At 37.6% G+C, this 23,635-nt stretch overlaps 1 protein-coding gene across 50 annotated transcripts in view; it reads right to left on the bottom strand.

Moving 5' to 3' along the window:
* SOX6 (SRY-box transcription factor 6) overlaps positions 1 to 23,635 on the bottom strand; it is a 647,773-nt gene that overhangs the window by 132,704 nt on the left and 491,434 nt on the right. For 27 of the 50 annotated variants that reach the window (XM_070072957.1, XM_070073046.1, XM_070073084.1 and 24 more), the window contains one exon: positions 4,748 to 4,868. In XM_070072957.1, the coding sequence (XP_069929058.1) occupies positions 4,748 to 4,868 (121 nt within the window). Of the gene's footprint in view, positions 1 to 4,747; positions 4,872 to 23,635 lie in introns of all 50 variants that reach the window. The other 23 variants (XM_051833972.2, XM_070073077.1, XM_070073091.1 and 20 more) reach the window with 1 other exon arrangement.

Below are 23,635 nucleotides of genomic sequence, written 5' to 3'. Positions count from 1 at the left end.
CATTGCTTGGGACACACATGTCCTGTATCACAGAACTTCAGTTTGAGTTCTGGTTCTGCTTCTGATTCCAGCTTTCTGCTAAGGCACACAGTGGAAGGCAGCAGGTGATGGTTCAAGTAATTGAGTCCCTGCCACCTGTGTGGGAGACCTGACAGCAGTTCCTGACTCCTGACTCCTGGCTCCTGGCTTCCATGTGGTGCAGCCCAACTGTTACGCGCATTTGGGGAGTAAACCATCAGATGGGAGATCTGTTTTTCTGCCTTTCAGATAAATACAAATGATTTTTAAATAAATATATATGCCTAACCTGTTTGGCTATTATACAATTGTACACATGTATTGAAACATCACATGGATGGGGCCAGCGCTGTGGCACAGTGGGTTAACACCCTGGCCTGAAGTGCCGGCATCCCATATGGGCGCTGGTTTTAGTCCCGGCTGCTCCACTTCTGATCCAGCTCTCTGCTATAGCCTGGGAAAGCAGTAGAACATGGCCCAAGTCCTTGGGCCCCTGAACCCATGTGGGAGACCAAGAGGAAGCTCCTGGCTCCTGGCAAGAAACATTACATGGTAACCCATAAATATATACAGTATTTATGTCAATTGAGCAAATGTTTTTAATTAAAAAGTAAAAATTAAAGTTTTGGTTATAAATCATGGTGATAGTTATACAAAATTATAAATGTTTATTAAACTCACTGAGTTGTACCTTACAAATCGCTAAAGTGATAAATATTATGTTGTTTACATTTTACTACAATAAAAACATTATATACATTTATAAAATAGCTTCTGGTCATTGAGTAGAGGGGCATTATGACTCAGCTCAACTTTTAGATCATATTTCTAACAGATAAGAATATAGTTTAAAGGGTCAGTTAAAAGTATTCAGTTTCATTGTCAAACTTTACCCAATTCTAGCGCTGCATAATTTTCAAAGAATGCTCATTATTTTAATAAATTTGTCACATCCACATTGAGTAGAGACCAAATCATGACACTTTTTTTAGGTTGTAAAAAAGTATGATTCAGTAAAGCTAAACGGCATGTTCAAGTAAGAATGAAGTAAATGATCCATGTGAACAGTTAACACAGTGATTTGACACAGTGATCATATAGTAAATGATGATATATTATAACACGTGAGTAGATGGAGGATTTGGGGCAGGCAGACATCCTACACCCAGGATCTCCTAGCAAATTTGCTGATGTTAGTAGCAATTTTTTTTTTATTTGAAAGGTGGAACAATGGAGATTGGTGGGATGGGGGAGACCCACCCACTGATTCACTGGGCTGCAACACTCAGGCCTGGGCCAGACCAAAGCCAGGAGCCAGGAACTCCATCCTGGTCGTCCTCCTGGGTGGCAGGAGCAGAAGCACTTGAGCCATTATCTGATGCTTTCCCAGGAACTTTAGCAGGAAGCTGGATGGGAAGCAGAGCAGCAGTGCCTGGAACCCAGTGCTCTGGTGTGGGATGCCAGTCACAAGGTGTTGCTTAGTCCACTGTGTTACAACACCGGCCCCAGCAGCAATCATTTTAAAATCCCAGCTACACGAAGCAATGGGTCAGCCATATCATTCCTGGGGCACGAAAGAAGCTCTTTATTGTTTTTGTTTTCCAGGCAAGTGAGTCTTCATCTGAAAAACACTGGGAACTGCAAAAGAGGCTTTCTATTTTGATTTTCTCAAACAGCAGTGCTCACATGTATTTATCTTATCCTTGATTGCCACAGCTCTCAGTATCACAACGTGAAATAGCAAAGCAACCAAAAGCCTGTGGGTTTTGTTCTGATGATGAGTTCATTTCTAGAAAACGTCTCTTATTATAAAACCAGCATCAGAGTAAAATCGTTTAGAGATCAAAACTCATTAAAGCTATTGATCAATTTGAAAGCTGCTCCCCTAAAGTTGTGCAATGCTGTGCATGTGGGCAACACATTCCTTAGCAATACACAGGGGTGGGTGAACAGTCCGGGTGGTCACTGCACACTGGGACCCTGAAATACGCAGACCTACAGGCCAAATCACCTGGAGGGGGTGAGGGCCCATCGTCCCCTGTGTGTTTGTTTATATTGTCCCAACATTGCTGCAGAACATTACCCCCATGTGGTCCCTGCTCTCCAGAAATCAAGACAACTATTCAATCAGCTGGAGAGATAAACACTATGGAATTATTTCAGATTACAGGAGGGTGGGTAGGGAGCAAAGAGAAATTTATTTTTTATAATCTATTAAGACCAAGGTAGCACGTTTTCATCCTATTGTTTAGGCACCAAAAAAAAAATTATGCCACCATTTCAAGGCTTTTATGTGCAACAAAATTACTCCCTTCTATAAATGTAATCACTGCCTTACATACATTTCAAGTGAAGTCATCATAGGTCCAGTTCAAGGCAAAAAAGTGTTTCTTGTCCAGACTCCAGCCCAACAGTAGTCTACTCTGCCAGTTCACGTGAATGACAAAAATACCGCATAGATTGTCTCCCGACTATGTGATTTCTCTACTAATAGTGTAAAAAACAATTTTAATCCACTTTAAATAATTTTTGTAAACAAGGAATCCTAGATTAGCCAAAATATCAGAGGAGTTAGAGTTCTAGCTACTTAAATTTTTGACATAACCAAGGTGGTCACTAGAAAAACACCTTTTTGCCAGCCTTGCTTCGATTACAGATATTCCTACTTACCCAAACCTATTGTCCTATCTTCCTCATCAGGTTTTCACCAGCATAATCAAACTACAGCTTTGCTGCCAAAGGACACGACTCTAACTGCACTCTGATGCCGGGAACGAACACCTGCACAACAGCATCCCAATGTCTGTGTTCTCAGCCACAGGCTACAGTCTCACTGAAGTTCTTTGAAGAGGCTTGCTAACAAGTGATCTAATTTCACTGAATATATAACAATACCTTGCCCCTCACCAAAAGAGAGAAAGAGAGAGAGAGAGAGAGAGAGAGAGAGAGAGAGAGAGAGAGAGAAAGGAAGGAAGGAAGGAAGGTAGGAAGGAAGAAAAGCTGTCCTTTCAATATAATTAGGTAAGGAACAGAGTTTCAAGATGTCTATGTGTAAGGCATAAAATAAGGCCCATCTCTGATTTTAAAATGTGAAGGTTTTACTTTAAAACATACATCTGACATCAAATAGAGTTCCCCATATTGTTTACTATAAAAGTTTCTGGCACTGGTGCAGGAGTGGCACCTAGATTCAGGATAAAGCAATCAGTTCAGCTCCCTTCCATGCTGCACAGGAAGTTGAGATAAAGAAATAGTTCAGATCAACTTACAGACATCACAGAAGAACTAAGCCATCACGCTGACAAAAACATACTCTGACAAAATACTCATACACTCCTGCGCTAACCTCAGTAGATGCCAATTTCATAGGGAATGTAAGTTGCTCAAGAAGTTCTTCTAAAAGGAAAAAGAACAACACAGTGTTCTTTGACTCAGGTATCCAAAAACCTCTTGGTAACACAGACACTAGGCTGGACTCATGGGGATCTGGAGAATTTTCAGGCAGTCCTTAAGTTAGCCAACCCCTTAACATCTCTACTCCTTAAACCGCTGGAGTTTTACACAAACACCTTACCTTTTCTTACAAGGAGGGGATTTGTCTACCAAATGTAAAAGAGCAGTCAATGGCAGCAAGCAATTAAAACAGATATTGGAGCTCACCAGGTTTGTTTTGTGCTCTCTCTAAGCTTCCTTACCCGGAATTTCAGGAAAGTGATTTACATGTTATTATTGCTTTAAGCATATTAAAATGCCATTGTCTGCTTGATAAACCACATACATAAAGAAAATGCTGCACTAAGATTTGTTGCACTCAGATTTGGGGGTTAATAAAATCAGGTTAATATGTTAAAAAGAACTTGACATAGAAATTATTAATGAGTAGAACAAGGTCACTACTTCTGAGCTGAGGTCACTTACAAAGAATGCACAACTGAAATTAAGGTTGACTTTTATTTACTTGACTATCTTCTTGCATTGGATTCCTTTGGCAACATATCTTTAAACATTTAAAGCCCTGTTTACAAGGAGGCTCTGAAAGAAGCTTCAAACCATTATGCCCTTAATTGAATTCCCCAGGAGTCCAGTAAACTCAGAGGAATAAAGAAAAATCATAACATTTGCTAAATCATCTCAAAACATATTTCACTGCAAGGTTACGTGACCTGTTTTTTGAGGTTTGAATATACATGGGAAAATGTTACTGAATGCTTCATTATTTAAACTAAAACTGAAATGGATTTTACCTATTAGTGGCAAGCTAATTGAATCAGACCAGTTTTATGGCAGTAAGATAATTAAATCAGAGTAGTTTTAACTTTTCTTCTGAAAGAAACCTGACAACAATCAAGAACAGCAAATATACTGTATGTTATCACTTTCCCAGAGTATAAAAGCTCTTAGGAGGAGGCAAGATTTTAACCAGAGACAACTAGTCACAAGAAAGTAGCAAGAGAGAGGAGACAAAAATTCCATAGTCCCCCAGAAACGCAGCCTTGTGTCTGTGAACTCAGAACAAACCCAAGTGGAAGAAGAGAGAGTCAAAGTTTTCAACATCTAATTAGTTTATTGCAATGCCCCCTCTTCCTAATTCTAATTTTACTTTGATATAAACTTTTATGATATTTTTATTCACAGTTCTCGTGTATGTTCCTATGCTTGCTGTGACTACTAAAGAGAAAAATGTGGATCTGAGCATTTCCAAAAGAATGTTAAATCTCTCTCTACTTACCTGGTTTGTATGTTATTCCAGGGGGAAAGAGGAATCCCTGTTGGGCAGCAGCAGCTGCTGCCAGGGTCCGCTGGTCATGTGGAAAAATTGGGATCATGAGCGGAGGCATGTGACCCTGAACCTGCTAAACAGAAGAGAGCCTATGATCAGACAGAGAGCAGATGTATGCCAAGAAGTATTTGTTTTTCTGTCCTTGTGGTGTGCTGGTACCCACACAGCAACCCACCTCTACTTTCATTCCAAATGGGCAATCTGGAAAAAGTCAGGCAAAAGTCCACCAAATCCCCTTCCCTAGATGATATCAGCGCACGCAGGAGGCAGCTTCATTGTGAATTTGCCCCATTCCTGCTTCCACCAATTTGTGGTTAATAGTTGCCTTTTCTCTTTACCTTCTTCTTTTTCTTTCTTTCTTTCTTTTGAGCAGAGGACCAATTGAGATGAATTTGTGAAAACCTTGCAAAGTTTTGCCCTTTCACCTGCTTTGCATTTTATGTTTTATTTTGAAAATAGTATTTTGTTTCCCTGGTCAGAAAATAATGTCTAATTGTTATATATTCCCAAAGCTGTATCTCCCCAGTTTAGGTAGCTTATTTCAAAGCTTCACTGCATTACGTTAAACATATAGCTCTTCAGATTTAAGGCTACTACATCTTGGCTCCCAATTAAACTAATATTCTTTGCCATACACACCTTGATGTAACATATAAATTGCTTGTCTGGCTAAGCAGTTTTACAGCTTTATGCACTACCATGTAGCTCAGTAATTATGGAGTTGTGTTCAGAGAACATTTCATAATAAATCCTACTATATCAAATTTCATTTGACCTCAATAAATGTATCAAAGAGCACAAAAATGCAAACTAGAAAATCTTCACTCTATATCAGTATTTGTATTCCACATAAAGAAAATAAGAGCTATGACAGAATCATGCTTGTGAAAATTACATTTTAATTTCCTAGCTCCCTTCTTTGCTCAATGCATGCTGCCCTGATTCTAGCGTAGCACAACCAGAAGGTTTGTCCTGGCTTTTAAGGCACTGTTTATAGATTAAAATAAGAAAAAAATCCATACCTTAAAGATCAAAACTAGGATTCACCAAAAGAAATTATCTAATTTCACACTGGGTCTTTGACCTTTTTGACAGTATAAAAGGGCAGCATTATATCTTATTTAAGATACAAATCTTTACCAGTAATTCTACCAACCCTCAACCCACCCCCTGTTCAAATTCCTAAATCTTCTCGTTAGGCAAAATTCCATATACACTGGCTGATGACCTGTTTAAATAGCACCTACTCGCTTTGTACTGTCCATATTCCCTCCACTACCAGGGACACAGAGCAAAAATGCTTCATGTGGGTCTAAGAGGTTTCATTTACCAACAGTTTTTCTCTAGGGAAAGCCCTAAGATGTGGGTTAATAAAGGGCAAGCAAAAAATAAACACTTTACAGTATTTTTCTGAATTCATTTCTCAGGAAAATCAACTTATAATAAAAAGGTCTTTGTGCAATTACTACCTTGCCAGTGGGGCGTGAAAGAAACTAGCTTTGAGCAGCTATTTCTTCCATTTCAGCTGAGGTAAGCCTGAGTTTTGAACATTAGACTACAAACTTAGCCTGCTTAAATTGGAGCTGATCCCCTAGTGCCCAGGTCTTGCCTTTAACCCTGAAGAAAACTAGGTTTGCTGTTCAGCTCCAGCTCCATGTGACCTGATGCAAACCTGAGTTGTTGAAGATGTGGGCACTGTTCTGTGCTGGAAAATAAAATCCAGTATGCTTTGTGGTGTCCACTATTCAGAGCAAGAGTACACCAAGGACTATAATCTCATTGTCTGCCAGTACTATGGCCTTAGCATGTATCTAGCACATAGCACAGAAACACAGAAACCCCACAGAGGGTAAGGAAGTGAGGAGTATCCGGGTATCATATTTATTTACTCTTTCCTCCATTCATTCAACATTTATTAAGTTGCTATTATCTGTAAGAGATCTTGAGAAGTAACTGAAAAAATTGCAAGTATTTAGCTTTGAAGACAGAGTATATAAAGTTATCTTCAAGTATGTGAGAGAATAACATCTAGAAGAAGGATTAGATTAAGACAAAGGGCAGAACAAGGCTCAAAAGGAAGAGATTTTATAGAAGTTTAATGCAAAGAAGAACTGTCTAATAAATGATTCAACAATCACTCTGAATGCTTTTCTGATAAGTAGTCAAATGAAGGTTGCATTACACCCCCAATATATTAGAGATGTTTTTAAGTACATACATAACTAGAAACCTGATGAAGTAATCACCAAGTGAGCCTTTCCAACTTTGTAATACTGCAGTTGTTTAAAAGTCAACGTTAAGAAGGTTGCATGATTACAGTCATTCCTTTACTCAGTCATGTTATTGAGTCAGTTATTGAGAATTTATGACATGCTTACAAAGGCTTCATTGCCAAACAAATGTGAGTCCAAATCTATACACTACCATTTACTTTGCTGTGTTATTTTGAACAGTTATTTCACCTTTCTGAGTCTATTCATATTTCCTGATGTAAAAAATGAAGCTAATTACACTATCTTGCTTGGTGATTATGAGAATTAAATAGATAATAAAAATAAACAATTGTGGGACAATGCCTGATGTAATAGTTAACTGTAATGTCATAGTAAATGTCAGATCCTTGCTCTTTTCTTGTGCAGTTTGTAATTCGGTACTAGAAAATTATTAAATTATGCAAAAACAAGAAACAGTGGCTCTTACCCATAACTCTACTTCAAGAACGAACATAGGGACCAAGTAAATGATTCAGTTTCAGGAAGAGGCTTGTCATATTCTTACCAGACAGCATGCCTCACAGAGTTATTATCCCACCCCAAGTATCTAGAAAACCATGAAAAAGAAGTGGAATGATAAGGATCATTAGAAGCCTTAAATGGGGATCTTTAGTGTTATTCATTAGATAGAATCTCATGTTGTAAACATAATTTGATTTCTACTTTGGTTGCCCAGGCTCTGAAGATCATGAGACTGCATGTGGAAGTAAATGGCAAGTAGGGACCAGATGATAATTCTTGAATCTTGGTGTCTAGGGGTATTTCTCTGCAACTGTCAACATTCATGTGATAACTAGGGACAGTGTCTAGGATCACTTTCAATGCCAAAGAAATCTAGGTTTTTACTGTTAACATAAGCTGTAGGAATTCAGTGAAGTTCCTTTCTACTCAGCATAGTCTACAAGACAGGATCCATCAGAAAATCTGAATGCTAACTAGTAGAAAAGGCTATCTCAATAAGTTGAGAGACAAAGTAAATAAGGAGAGGGACAGAAGACATTATGAAAGCAACAACACTAGAATCATAGAGTTGGAATAGAGCTTAGAGTTAATCTAATCTAGTAACTTCAAATTTGGTACCTGACAAAGAACATCAGCAATGTCTGTGAGCTTTTTTTTTAGAAAGCAAATTCTTGGGTTATACCCCATATCTCTGGAATCATAAACTTGTGATTGGATCCAACAATCTAAATGTTTTCCTAAAACTTAATAAAGTGGTGATTTTTTTTATTTGACAGATAGAGTTAGACAGAGAGAGAGACAGAGAGAAAGGTCTTCCTTCCGTTGGATCACCCCCCAAATGGCCACTATGGCTGGCACTGCTCCAATCCAAAGCCAGGAGCCAGGTGCTTCCTCTTGGTCTCCCATGTGGGTGCAGGAGCCCAAACACTTGGGCCATCCTCCACTGCCCTCCCGGGCCACAGCAGAGAGCTGGACTGGAAGAGGAGCAACTGGGACTGGAACCCAGCGCCCATATGGGATGCCGGCACCGCAGGCATAGGATTAACCAAGTGAGCCACGGCGCCGGCCCCTAAAGTGGTGATTTTCAAACTTTAGTGTACATCAGAATCAACTAGAGGGTTTGTTAGTATACTGAGTCTCTGAATTTGTAAGTCTTAGGAGGAGCCTGAGAGTGTACATTTCTAGCAAGTTCCCAAATGCAGCTGGTGCTGCTGGTCCAGGGATCATTCTTTGAGAACCACTAATGTAGTCCAGTCCTCACGGTTTACGCACCAGGAAACAGATGGCTAGACAAGGTTATACTGCCTAGACAGGGCTGGTCCTAGAGTCCAGAGCTGATAATTACTCTGTCTGCAGCTCTGTTACATCACATGAAAGTCAATGATAGAACAGAAAGAAGTCACTTGTAGAGTTTTAGCAGAGAAAACCTGGAGTTCTCCAGGTGAAAATAATTTTGTGTTTCAGAGGTATTTTGTTGGATGTGGTTCTGGAGTTTGGATGCTATAAATGCTGTTCAATTTTAAATAAAGTCCATCCTTCTTCTTTCTTATTTTTACCTAGAATGTACTTGAACTCAATGTATACCTTCAATAATTCAAATATTTATAATGGATTCATCAATAATGATCATTCTCAATAATGATCATTCAGTTCCAAGTGACAAAATAAAAATAGCCCTTAACTTATTCTAAGTAAAACAATGTGGTGACAATTCAAAGTGCCCTTTATGAAAGACAACCCAGGACAGAATAGCTAGAGAGAATCCACACTGAGGAGAATGGTGAAAAGATCCTCTTTTGGCTCTCATTATGGAAGCAATGATGATGGCTATAGAAGCTAATATTTTTCAGTGTGTCCCACATGTTAAGCTCTAGAAAAATTATTCACAAACCCTATCTCACTAACTCCTGAAACCCCAATGAGGTAATTACTGTTATTATCTTTATCCAGCTAATGTGATAAAGTCATAAAAGATTAGGTATTTTGTCAGGTAAAAAGTGGTAGAAGCAGGATGCAAGTCTAGGTCACAGTCAGTTTGTACTTTGCTAGGGTCCAAGTTTGTACGTTTATGAATCTATCATATCAATCATAAAGTCATCTTTTGTTATACAGATAATAAATAGATAAAGGATAAAATCCTTTGAGATAACAATTACCTGACTGCCAGTTTTAGAAATATAATCATATATTTACACTCAGTTGTAATAAACAATCACATGTACCCTTTCCTCAGTTTCCCCCAATGGTAATATCCTGCAAAACTTCAGTGCAATATCACAACCAAAGAACTACTGACATTGACACAATCCAACAATACTATTCAGATGCCCCTCTGGTGTTAAAGGATTTATGTCTTAAAAATTAGCAAGAATAATGAGGGTCTGTGAATATTTCCAACTAATGTAAGTGGGGTATATGAATTAAAGCAACAATTTACCCCTCTTGTAGGTTTTCGTTTATTGTATTTTTAGAAGATTATTAATTGAATTTGAGAAATAAATGGAAACCAAGAGTAAGGCAATGGGCAAAAACAACAAAACAGAGTTTCGTGGTCACGCAAAAATTACCTAAGCACCCAAAATATGTCCCTCTTACAGAAGTTGTGAATTAATACCACTGCATTGAATGCCAATGTTTGAGGGTGGATAAATAATTTTTAGGATACAGGAAAGTCCCACATTGACAAGAAGAATGTAATCTTGCCTGTCTTCTTCCTTCCCATTATTCTATTTTCCTATTTGGTGATGTGCCAGGAAAGACAGTCACACTGGAAACAGCAATCCCCAAAAATATTTTACTAAAGAATAAAAAATAATAGAATTCCCTTCACTCCATCAAAGACTGACCAGTCTCCACATGTCTTTTCCACAAAGTTATCAAATTTCAAATTGCATCTTTTTTCCATGAAAGTATAACTTTCTCTAAGAACAAATCCAGAGATTATTTAATCATCCTACAGATAAAGAGGTAAAACTGTTTTTGTTAGCACAAAGACTAAAACTTGATGTGGCCAAAACGTATCTCTGAGCATGAAAATTGCATTATTTTTATTGCCTTGGAAGTAACAATAACAGGCTAGGTTTGCAACTTAAATGAGGAATGAGAAATCAGGAACCCCATTGTCAGTGCAGCTTAGTGTCATCATGAAAGGAATAAACCATCTACCCAAAAGCACAACTGTCCATTAATTCTAAACTGCCACAATCTCTGACCAAAGTGCTTCCCTTTTGGAGAGGGTGGAGAGTACATTCTTGATCAAGCAGGCTGCACGCCCAGAAATTTTAATTGCTAGGGTGTTCCTCACGTCTTTCAGAGAATCAAGACAGCAGCAGATGTGTGTGAAACACTTAGGTTCTGTCTCTTCCAATCCGTAAAACAGCATTGTTGCATCAACACTTATCCTCTTTGTTTTCTCTGTGCTAAGTTGTTGATGATGCCAATTTTTTTTTTGCCATCTGCCCCAGAGCTTCATTAAAGATACATGAATGGGCTAACTGGCCTGATATCTTGTGAGGAACAGGTGCTATTGTTTGTCCCTGAAGACTTGCACTAAAGATAGGACTCGGAATACTTGAGACAGAGCATCTGCAGCAGTCAGTCAGAGAGCCACTTGGCAGGGACCTGGCTGCGTGCTGATGTGCAAACACACTGACACTCAGGGGGGCTCATTTTCTCTTCCATGAAGATTATTTAGCCTTTTTCAAGTTATGGGCAATAAGTATTTGTATTGAAACTAATGCACATATTAATGTCTATTACTGAGTTGAAGACTGAGCAAGTGAGGATTTTTTTAATGCTTCATTTCTAAAAAAAATCATTCTTCGTGTGATTTAATTGGAGACTGCTTCCAATGTGTGCACAACATGATAGAGGGTGGGGGGAAAGAGACAAAAAATACAGAATCAAGGAAGAGTGAGAGCTGAGAGGGAGGCAGAAAGGTGGAAGAGAGGGAGTGAACACACAAAATGAAGGGAGAGGGGTCAATTTCCTTAATGGCCATATTTATTGCAATAAAGGAGCTGCGTCCTTTGCAGAAAGTGTTACCACTGTAAAAGCCACAGAATCTATCTAGAGAAAAATAAATAAAGGTCTCTAAAACCTATATGAAAAGTCTTCAAGGTCAGGGTGGTGCCATCTTATAGCCAAAAAGTACACATTAAACCCTCAGTTAATTCTGGAGACTTAGGAGGGAAAGGTCCCATTTGAGAGGATAAATTCACACCTGAACAGAAATCCTTTTAATTTCAAATCTTTTTTGTTGCTGTTGTTATTAAAAAGTCTGCTCTTACAAAGTATATGTGCTGGTCAACATATTGAACTTCTCTTGATTGACCATAGTCTAAAGTGCACAAAGGAGCAGTAAATTATATACTGCCTACCTACCTGGCCATTCACTAATTGCCTCAATTTATTAATCATGTCTCACCAAGTACCGAGTGTCCTGAATGGCCTACATATACAGGCCCCCTCGCTCTTACCATAGGTCTAAGATAGGTCTCAGGTACCAACAGGATAATATGGGAAACACTTTGTTATCATTCCTCTTGAATACAATGCAATGTCTTTCTAGATTTTGTACCCAATACCTAGAATTGTTTTCAAAATTCTCACTACAGAGGCAAGAAAACCCCTCAAAAAGTGGACCAAATTCAAGATGTTATAGTTTAAAAGCAACCTTTTAAAAACTCAAGCTTTGGTCTTTCAAAGTCATATGCTTTAGTAGGGGTATTGGTGAAGAGCTAATTTAAATTTATATGTATACTTTATGTATATTTTAACCAAAAGTTAATTTGAAGAAAAAAAGAGAAACAGTTCCAATAATTTGCTTTCATGTATTAGACAACTAAATAATCCTGAAAACTATTTGAAATATCCACAGAAGAAATGGAAAAGACACCTCTTGTCACCAGCTTCCCCTGTCCCCACCCCTATTACCAAGAATAAAAATGCAAACAGAGCAATTCTATTTGCTAAGTTTGCCTTTAAGATAGCGATTTAAAATCCACTTCACAGCCTAGCACTTTCTAGCTCCCTTACTTGGTTACACAAGAGAGAAATGATCTTTTGAGAACAAGAGCACTCTTCTATCAGGTCAATGGTACATGTTTTAAAAACCTTCTGTAGGTATATTTCAGAAATAAACACGAATAGCCTTGAAACAGCCAATCTTGTCCTTTATGTTAACACCCTGTTTCAGATTCTCAGCATACTATGTATATGTGTGTACTTTACTCAATCTTTTTGAATAGAAAAATAGCTCACTAATCTGCCAGGATCATCAGCACCTCTAATTCATTTGTACATGTTCTGTTTAAACATTGAATTTTCAAAACACACACATGCATATTTAGTGCCCACATAATCTCAACTCGTATTATCGCTTGTCTCCTTATTTCATGAAATGAAGGGCCCAACATAAATACAATGATCTCATAGACTCATGAAAAACATGTTTCTCCCTAAGAGCAGGCAGGCAGCAGTGCCTGTCTTCATTCAACTTTTCAGCAGTCATTCCTTGAGCACCATCTCTATCTGTCAGCTACTGTGCATGGTCCTGGAAATAAAAGGATGCCTTACAGATGTCCACATCTTATTTTATCTGGTAGTGGTGTCAGCTCTGTTTTCACTGACCGAAGAGAACAAATCATCTAGTTTGTCATCTTACTTTGGAATATGGTCAACACAGAAATAAATGATTTGCTTAAAAGAAAACTAAATTATGGCAAAAATCCTGCTAGGTCTCATTGCATGGTCTGCTTATAGTCCATACCCCAGAAAAATTTTGAGAGTATTTATGAGGACATGAGTCAGATTACTTTCTAAAAAGGATGATAAATGTTAATTAAATGTGCTTAAATTATCTTACTATGTTTTAAGAAACTCTCACCAGGAGGGAAATAGAATATCCTGGCCATAAAGAAATTAATAAAACATGTTATGCAAAAGTAAAATTTATGATTCATTTGGAATTAGATATCTACTACCTTTTCAATACATACAAATGCATAATCTTGTCAATTAAATATTATTGTTAAGGTCTAGTAGTATGTTAAAATCACTTTAAAGTGCAACTAAGGAAAATTCATGTGTGTTTATTACTCCTTAAGGATCTATTAGTGGGTATTTTATTCAGATTCGTGCTGTAAAATCTGCATAAACTCAGCATATTGTTATCCCCATGTGTGCATTTGTTTGGTTAAAGCAGAACAGCAAATCTCAATTTTTGCAACTTCTGGAAAAGTCAAGAGAACTAAAACAGTCTTAATTTTAATCAGATACAAACAGTTATCACTACAGAAGTGAAGAGTTGACTATTATGCAAATAGTCACAGTTAGTGGTCACCAGGCCATCACAGAAGACTGAGCTAGTCAATTACTTTAGATATTTCCAAAGACTAGTGAAGATGAATGTGTCTTATTCCATTCTGTCTTATTTCCAGAGAAGTATGAAACATATTAGAGACTAATGATTGTTGTTCTTAAATGGGAACCCCATTAAATACACCATGATCAAAGTGTTTTGCCAAGATGGAAATTAATTTTTTTCAAATTTTGTATAAATACCATATAAATATGGTAACATTTGTGAAGAATATGGCATTCCTTTCTTTGTAACAACCAAATCCAGATATAAACCTTTCATAAACTTTTGACCTGTAATGAAGGCAATCTGGCTTTTACCCCTGAAGTATTTTATACAAGCTTATTCTGTTAGCAATGACCAGAGTTCAATTATTAAATTCCTCATCCAGAAATGTAGGTTTACATCTTAAACTACAGGTCTTATTAAAATTATGCACAAGCAACTGAAAGGCAAAGACTTTGTTTTTCCCCAGGGCTCAGTAAAAGGTCTAACACTGAGTAGGGTCACAACAAGTACTTAGTATATAAATACATTAAGGATCTTTTGTTCCACATTATTTAGAAATTAAGCTACAACAATTCTGATGATTTTTTAATCTTCTGAATCAATTCAAAGTCCTTTCATCACTTACAATCCTCAAATGGAGGGAAAAAGAATATAAATCTGTTCCAAAAATATTTTATCCCAGTGAACTCCTCTTTTAGCTATGCAATGGTCTATCTTTTGAAGTTCACAAGCTGATAAGAAAATACAAAAATTGGCTGTATTCATTTATTTCAAGGTATTTTTAAATAAGTGAACACTTCTATTACATTTGTTGAAGTTCATCTATAGTTAATTTAAGCTTGTTTCATATTTTTCACAACATCAATTATAATTCTTCCTGACAGAAATGATAAGATGCTCTCACCAAGGAGCCAGGAATACAATTTCCCCAAAATCATCGAAAGATGTGTGTTAGATCACAGTGGGCTGGTTATGCAATAGAGAATGAATGACAGGAAAGTATTTAAGTGGGGTGGGGGAGCAGCATGGAGAGCAGAAACAGTTTCATCTTTAGCAAGAAGGCCTAAGAAATACCCTGGGAGAACTCCAAGCAAAGCATAAGTATGACATGTAAGTTTCTGACTGCTCTGCTCTGCCATAGCAAGGTGATCCTCCTTGGAAGTTCCATTGAAAGGTGGTATCTGTATAAATGATTGTAGGCAAAGAGATAAAGAGGTAAAGTAATGTGGTCTTTAAAAAAATGAATACTGAGTAAGACATAAACAGTGCCTATAACCGTAAGTCCAATAGATTTCAGGGTTTCAGTCTTTATCACTCTATCTAGTTTTTCTTTTTAAAGCAAAAGCTAATGCCATGTACTGTAATGTCATTTTGATGCATAACCTGCAACCCCTGCTCTGCCTCTAGCATGAATATTATTCTCTTTCTCACTCTCTTTCTCTCTCTACTACCCCTGTTCCCTCAACTCAACAAATAAGTTGACAATGAAGATGACAATAAGAATAAGCTAACATGGTGATTTTTAAAAAGGAATTTTCTTTAGTTTTGCATTTTTATTTAGCACTCTCTTAATATTAAATAACCAGATACAATAAAAGTGTCCCTATTAAGGAAGATATGCTCCAAATTCGCCAGACATGGCTGTCATTGAAGTCCCTCCATGGATGCCTTGATGTGCCCCTCACGTCTTTTTCCATACTACTTTTTACTGTGCTCTTTCTCATCCTGCTTTCAATAGCTTCTGCATCTTTGAGCCATTTTTCTCATTTACCGTACATAAAGATCTCTCTTCTGTTTGCCTTCCCAAACCTAACCTACCCCTCAAGGTTCATCCCAAATTCAACTTTTCTGTAAAAATTTCCCAAGAATAGATTCCTTTCCCTCTGTCAAAATATGCACAAAACATTCTGTGTTGAAATTTTTAATGGTTTTCCCATTTGGATACATTAATTCATTCATTAAATACATGTTTATGTAAATATTTGACACTATTCTAGGCACTGGGAATACAGCAATAGACAATATTTGCTATCATAAATTCTTACTGAAGACAGGTGGCATACAAAAAAATTCATGGAAAATATATATTATGAAAAAAACCTATAAATGGATTTCAAAAAACTTTGTACCAAAATAAACACCTTTTAATTCCATTTCCACAAGCTTTTTGAAGCATCTGTGCTGTCAGCATATGTATGTGTGTATGCACATACACACAGGAAGAAAAATACATAAAGATAATAAATATCAAATGTGTTATGAGGAAAATAAAGTGAGATAAGAGAGTATGAGAAGAGGAAGACAGAAAAGCTAGAGGCAGTCAGTAGGAGCAATGAGGATTATTTTAGAAACAGGTGGTCAAGGACGCCTTCTCTGAGGTGACAGGCTAGCACAGGAGTGAATAACTGGAAGAAATAGTGCATGGGACTAGTGGAGGCAACAGTGAGTCAGGAAGAGGGTTTGCAGTGCAAAGGCTCCAAGGCAACCATGGCTTGGCTGTAGGGAGCTAGGAAGGCCAGCAGAAGGAGCAGAGTGGCAACAGAAGGAGCAGAGGATGGTTATAGATCAGATCATTTAGGGTATTGCAGAGTGCAGTAAAGAATGTGGGTTGTATTCAGAGAGTAGCAGAACGTCATTGGATGGTTTTATGATACGGTAGTGGCATGAAACCTGTTTTAGGTTTATAAAGATCATTCTAGTTGCTATGAAGAAAACTCACTATAACAGGGGAATAATGGAAGCCGAGGAACCAGATTAGAAGCTACCTCAATAGTCCCAAGTTGGGATACGGTGGCCTATTTCCATCGTACATATCCCCTGTGCTCAAGTAGAAGGAAACAACTTGCCAAGAGAATCTTGATATGCTGCTAGGAAAACGCCTTCAAATATGCCAGGCAAAGGGTAAATACCTGATTAATTGAACTTTAATATATACAACATGGCTCAAATACTTGTTGGGTAAACTTCTCTTGCCTTTTCTGTTTTGATAGTTGAGACTAATGTCATATTTGCCAAATAAAATTGTGATTTACAATACACAGTCAAATGCTGCAGTAATTTACCTGCCCTGATAATCAGAATTCAAAGTAGAAAATGAATATTGAATCTTATATATTATCATTAGCTAAGAAATTTTAAATTTCTTTTACCCTCTACTTCAATATTTTAATTTTTTAAATACCAATTTATCAAAAACACAATACTGTATTGCCCTTCATGAGTAAATAAAGACAAGCATTTTACATCTGAGGTTCAAAGGATGGCACAATGGAAACCCTTGACCAGCATCACTACAACCAATAAAACAAATGTAGAACTAGACAGGTTTGCTTAAGTTATAAAACAATAACAAAAGAGAACAAAACAAACACAATACACAACAGGAAAGAATATAAAATATGAAGGGAAAACTAAAAAAAAAAAAAGAAACAGGAAGGGATGGATGGCACAAGTAATCAAGAATATTATGGTCATTTTCTAATTAGCATTTGCCTCTTATCTCCATAATTTGGCCTCAATTTGCTATAGCAAATATATTGTGTGAAGTCCTGTGTTACTCTTACCTTATAAATATTTTTGTAAGGAACAAAATGATATGTAAAAGGGAATTCAGATTAAAAAGTTTAATTAAATTTTTAATTATAAAAAGTCGGCCGGCGCTGCGGCTCAATAGGCTAATCCTCCACCTAGCTGCGCCAGCACACTGGGTTCTAGTCCCATTCGGGGCGCCGGATTCTTTCCCGGTTGCCCCTCTTCCGGGCCAGCTCTCTGCTGTGGCCAGGGAGTGCAGTGGAGGATGGCCCAAGTCCTTGGGCCCTGCACCCCATGGGAGACCAGGAGAAGCACCTGGCTCCCAGCTTCGGATCAGCGTGGTGCGCCAGCCGCAGCGCGCTAGCCGTGGCGGCCATTGGAGGGTGAACCAACGGCAAAAAGGAAGACCTTTCTCTCTGTCTCTCTCACTATCCACTCTGCCTGTCAAAAAAAATATTTTTTAATTATAAAAAGTCTAAATTAAGATATGCATGTTCATTTTTAAACTTAACTATGGGTTACTTTACATGGGAAGTTAAATGAAAATTTAAAATTGTTGGATTTAGTTTGCTAACCAAGATAATGTAAATACAAGTGTCAGTCTGTTAGTGCAACCCACCATTAGTTATTCCTGACTTCATGGATGAACCAAACATAGAGATACATATTTTCTCCACTCAAGTCTATACATGAGACAAAGAGAGAAAGGGAACCCTACCTTCCTGCTCATCCCACATAAAAAGGAGAGGGAGAGCTAGAGGGAGAAGGAGAAGGAGAGAGCCAGGGAGAAGGAGAGGGAGAGGGAGAGAAGGATGAAGGGCAGAAAGGGACCAAGGAGGTGGAAGGAAGGAAAGAAAGGAAAAGCAAAGCAAAGCAGTTAATCCAAGTGAAGTTATTTAACTCCTTTTTCCATTATTCTCTACCCTCCAATTCTCCAATAGCTATAGTGGCAATCGTATTTTTCCAATTGAAAATCAGGATACAGGAGAAAGAAAAAGTATAGATGTGTAAACGTGGATATCACAGAACAGATTTTTAACACTAGGTATGTTCCAGAGCAGACAACTAGTCTCAATATACATGATACACTGAATCATATGGTAAAGTATCAACCCAGAGACTTAATTTTGTAACTTTGGGTAGTTCGTGTTACAATCTGAATTCCTGAATATGTAGTTAGAACTTTGTGAACAGGCATTTTTCCCTGGCCTAGTATCATAACCACAATGATCTACAAAGATCAAAGCTATAAACATTTTTTAATTTACTTCCACATGACAGTTCCCAAAAATGAATGGCAAAAAACCCAGCTCCTTAACTCTTCGTAATTCAATAATTTTCAGAAAAGGCCTTGTTAGCTCCAATAACACTGCACTATGACTCTTGTTTCCATGTTAGAATAAGAAGTTGAATCTACATAGAAATTATCAGCCAATAACAATAGGTCTTTGTCCAGCTGTGACTACTTCCCTCCTCTACAACCAGTCCTTATCTAGCCCAGGAAATGCCTGTTTTAACTGACAGGTAGGAGATTAAATCTACAGCTGCTGAAACACAATCTCAGCTCTGTTAGATAGGCTTTCATTGAAAAGCACTACAAACACATAATTTGTTTATGTTGTACCAGCAATCTCTGACAAAGCAGACTGTCTAGCTGAGACAAATGTGGTTAAACCCATTTATTGTATTATTTCTGCTACACAGAACAAGCTCTTAAAACACAGAAACTAGACAAGGCACAAAGCGCTAGCTGTCTAAAGAAATCAAGAATAGATGACTTCTTGTTACACTAGCCCTTTTTACACAGAAAGCATGTTCTCCCCTGGAAAACATCTATTCCAATTTCTCTTTTAAGTGGGTGGTTCAATTATGTTTATGCTTTCAGTTTTTAAAGTTTCTTTTGTTCCTGCCAGCATAAACAGGCATAAAATCACCTAATCACTGAATATCTCTAGATTTAAGAACATGATGAATATTTATAGCAAGTGCTATATCACCCCCTCAAAAAATATCCATAATGATAAATTCTGATGACAATCCACCCTCTTTCAATATTTATTGCAAATTCTGATAATATTATTTGATTTCTTTATTTCACTTGATGAAAAAATAGCTTTGCAACTCATAAAGAATATGAATAGCAGCTTCTTTAAAATTAAGGAGTTGTGCATAGAGATACCTAATTGTATAAAATAAATGTTAAGGTGAGAGGTTTTAACAACAACAGTGAAGGCTGCTACTCAAGAGATCATGAATTACTTGTTCCAAATTAACATAGTAAATAGAAAGACAGAAAATTTTGCTTTTATATTAAATTAAGTCTATTCTTTCCATATAATTATTCGGCTCTAACTAGCATTCTGACTATACTGCATATAAACTAAAATCATTAATACCTAAAGGTTAAAGTCTTTACCTATGCATATTAATCCTAAAGGTTATAATCAATGATAACTAAACAACATATGGTACATTATATGGTTTTAAAAACAAGAAAACAGATGCTATAACTCAAAGTTGTCAAAAAATTTTAGGAAGAGTTGCATACTACATATCAAGATTACAAAACTGTATTTGAAATATGGCCAAATGGATTATGGTTAGCCACTCTCAGACATGTCACCATTCCCTAAAATCTTATTTTATTTTTCCTTAATCACCATCATAAAACAGGAAAGTGAGAAAATAATCTTTCAAGTTGGAACATATGTGCCACTCAGAACTCGGAGTTAATCTTAAAATATAGAAAGTATGCAATAAACTAGCTGAATCCATGGGGTCTCCCTCAAACAGCATGGATAATGAGGAGAATCCATAACAGACATAAACAAACCCAGAAAGATGTCTAGACCCCACATCATTATGTATGATATATGCCCAAGATATATGGGCATACATTTGAATGCTCAAGTTCAAACTTGGCTTCTATTAGACTGATTCAGTCACAGCATGGGGTTTCTTTAATAAACAAACCTCACTGTTAGAAAATATTGGGGACTCAAATCATGTATTATGTCCCAGCTAGTTAAAGATGTGGTGTTCCAATGCCTTACATCCCTGGAAGTGTTCTCACAACAGACTGCAAATAATAAAGGAAAATTGTATCCCAGAAAAAATCATATAGAAGTCTTAGATTTTTATATTTTAAGTTGAGAGCAGAGACTTCACAAAGCTAGCATTTCAACATATGTTCAAGAGAGAATTTATATTTCCCATTAAAAATTAGAAATGGGTTTAACAGTCTATTGCTTTATATTTTCCAGGAACCTTATGGAAACTGAATACATTCACATAAAGATGAATCTATAATTATTTATTTCATTAAAATATTTTGGCCATGTTTGACATATACATGTATGTATCAGACATAAACAGATTTAGCTCACTTTGGAATCAGCCTTTTAGAACTGGAACAGTTTTAGAAAACCATCTTTCTAACACCTTCATTATAAACATGAATATAATAGAAGTGATTTGGCAAGATCACAAAACTTGAGAAATGAGAAGGCCAAAGCTAAAAACAAAGTCTAAGACTTCAAATTTCCTTATTTCCCAAAATCATTAAATCAAAGATTTTTCTCAAAAATCATAAAATCAGAGACTATATGACCTGGACAAAAAGCTCTAGTAAGTCTGTTTTTTTTTCCAAAAATATATATAATCCCTTCTTTCTTGTCCAAAAGCACTGTTCAGACATAGCCACAACATTTGACAGAGGAAAAACTGAGGCACATAGAGATAATGTGACTTCCCTGATGACATAACTAGTCCCAATCAGTTAACTTGGAACTAGGAAGCTAATTCAAAGTTAGCATTTTTCACTTTTATTTCCTAGCTTGCTTTTTGTCCACTTTAAGATGGAACTTAAATACACTTTTGACAACCAATTGTCCTCTATGTTTTCTTAAACATAAATTTGTATCATGTTAAGAGGATGAAGGCAAATCTAAATTCTACAGGGACATCCTGGCAACACTCATACAAAGGGACTATAATAATTGCATACGTGGGAGCCGACAGTGTGGCGTAGTGGGGTAAACCTCTGCCTGCGGTGCCAGCATCCCATATGGTCACTGGTTCTAGTCCTGGCTGCTCCTCTTCTGATCCAGCTCTCTGCTATGGCCTGGGAAAGCAGTGGAAGATGGCCCAAGTCCTTGGGCCCCTGCATCCTAGTGGGAGACCCAGAAGAAGCTCCTGGCTTCTGCCTTCAGACTGGTTCAACCCCAGCCATTGCAGCATTTTTGGGGGTGAACCAGTGGTTGGAAGACTTTACTGTCTGTCTCTCCCCTCTCTCTGGTCTATAACTCCACCCTCAAATAAATAAATAAAATATTTAAAAAAATAATTGCATATGCTCTTCCCTTTCCCTAATGTCCCCATCCCACCCTACTCAGTCTGTATGCCTGTACTATACAGTAAAATAAAGCATGTACAGTGTTTCAAACTTCATGTATTTACTATATACAGATTCAAGAGCATAATGATAGCTTCCATTTACCATCCCTATCCCTCCCTCCCATGCTTGCACGCTTTTTCTCTATCCTTTCTATTTTTTAACTCTTCATTAATGAATATAATTTCCAAGTACTGCTTATGGATTACAATAGCTTTTTCCCCCTATACTTCCCCTCCCACCTGCAACCCTCCCCTCTCCCACTCTCTCTCCCTTCCATTCACATCAAGATTCATTTTCAATTCTCTTTATATACAGAAGATCAATTTAGCACATATTAAGTAAAGATTTCAACAGTTTGCACCCACATAGAAACACAAGTGTAAAATACTGTTTGAGTACTAGTTATAGCATTAATTCACAATGTACAACACAATAAGGACAGAGATCCTACATAAGGAGTAAGTGCACAGTGTCTCCTGTTGCTGACTTAACAAATTGACACTCTTGTTTATGGCGTCAGTAATCACCCTAGGCTCTTGTCATGAGTTTGCCAAGGCTATGGAGGCCTTTTAAGTTCCCCAACTCTAATCTTATTTAGACAAGGTCATAGTCAAAGTGGAGGTTCTCTCCTCCCTTCAGAGAAAGGTACCTCCTTCTTTGATGACCGGTTCTTTACACTGTGATCTCACTCGCAGATATCTTTCATATAGGTCGTTTTTTGTTTGTTTGTTTTTTTGTATTTTTCCAGAGTGTCTTGGCTTTCCATGCCTAAAATACTCTCATGGGCTCTTCAGCCAGATCCGAGTACCTTAGGGGCTGATTCATTTTACAATGACATACTTTCAGTTTATTTTATAATCACAAGATTAACTCCCCACTTAATAAAGAAATCAACAAGCAGTAAGTAGAAAAACCACTGTTCCTCCAGTGTATAGACAGGGGCTATAAACAATAATCATATCTCAGAATGTCAATTTTACTGATATACATTACATTTTTTTAAACTCTGTACATTAGTTTACTTCAAATCAGGGAAAACATGGATATTTGTCTTTTTGACTGGCTATTTCACTAAGCATAATGGTTTCCAGTTGCATCCACTTTGTTGCAAAAGATAGGATTTCACTCTTTATATGGGTGAGTAGTATTCCACATTTTCTTTATTCAGTCTTCAGTTGATAGCATCTGCTGACTCCATATCTTAGCTATTGTGAGTTTAGCTGCAAGAAACTTGGCAGTACAAATAACTCTTTCATATGCTGATTTCATTTCATTTGGGTTAATTCCCAGAGTGGGATGGCTGAGTCACATGATAGCTCTATTTCCAGATTTCTGAGGAATCTCCATACTATCTTTCATGCACTGTTTTTAAAAAAATATATGAGACAGGGTCTGGCATTGTGGCATAGCAGGTAAAACCACTGCCTGCAGTGCCAGCATCCCACGTGGGCACCAGTTCATATCCTGGCTGCTCCACTTCTGATCAATTCCCTGCTAATGGCCTGGAAAGGGCAGTGGATATGGCCAGAAAGTAGTTTGGGTCCTGCTAGCGCTATATGGGAGACCCTGGAAGAAATTCTTGACTCCTGGCTTCAGCCTGGCCCAGCCCAGGCCTGTGTGAATGAACTAGAGGATATAAGATCTCTCCTCTCCTCTCTTACCCTCCCCTCCCCTCTCCTCTCCTCTCCTCTCTTACCCTCCCCTCCCCTCTCCTCTCCTCTCCTCTCTTACCCTCCCCTCCCTTCTCCTCTCCTCTCTTACTCTCCCCTCCCCTCCTCTCTTCTTCTCTCCTCCCCTCCCCTCCT

This window comes from Oryctolagus cuniculus, chromosome 1 (genome assembly GCF_964237555.1).
Source record: "Oryctolagus cuniculus chromosome 1, mOryCun1.1, whole genome shotgun sequence".
In the NCBI taxonomy this organism is placed as follows: Eukaryota; Metazoa; Chordata; class Mammalia; order Lagomorpha; family Leporidae; genus Oryctolagus; species Oryctolagus cuniculus.
This window is presented reverse-complemented; position numbering and strand designations above follow the sequence as displayed.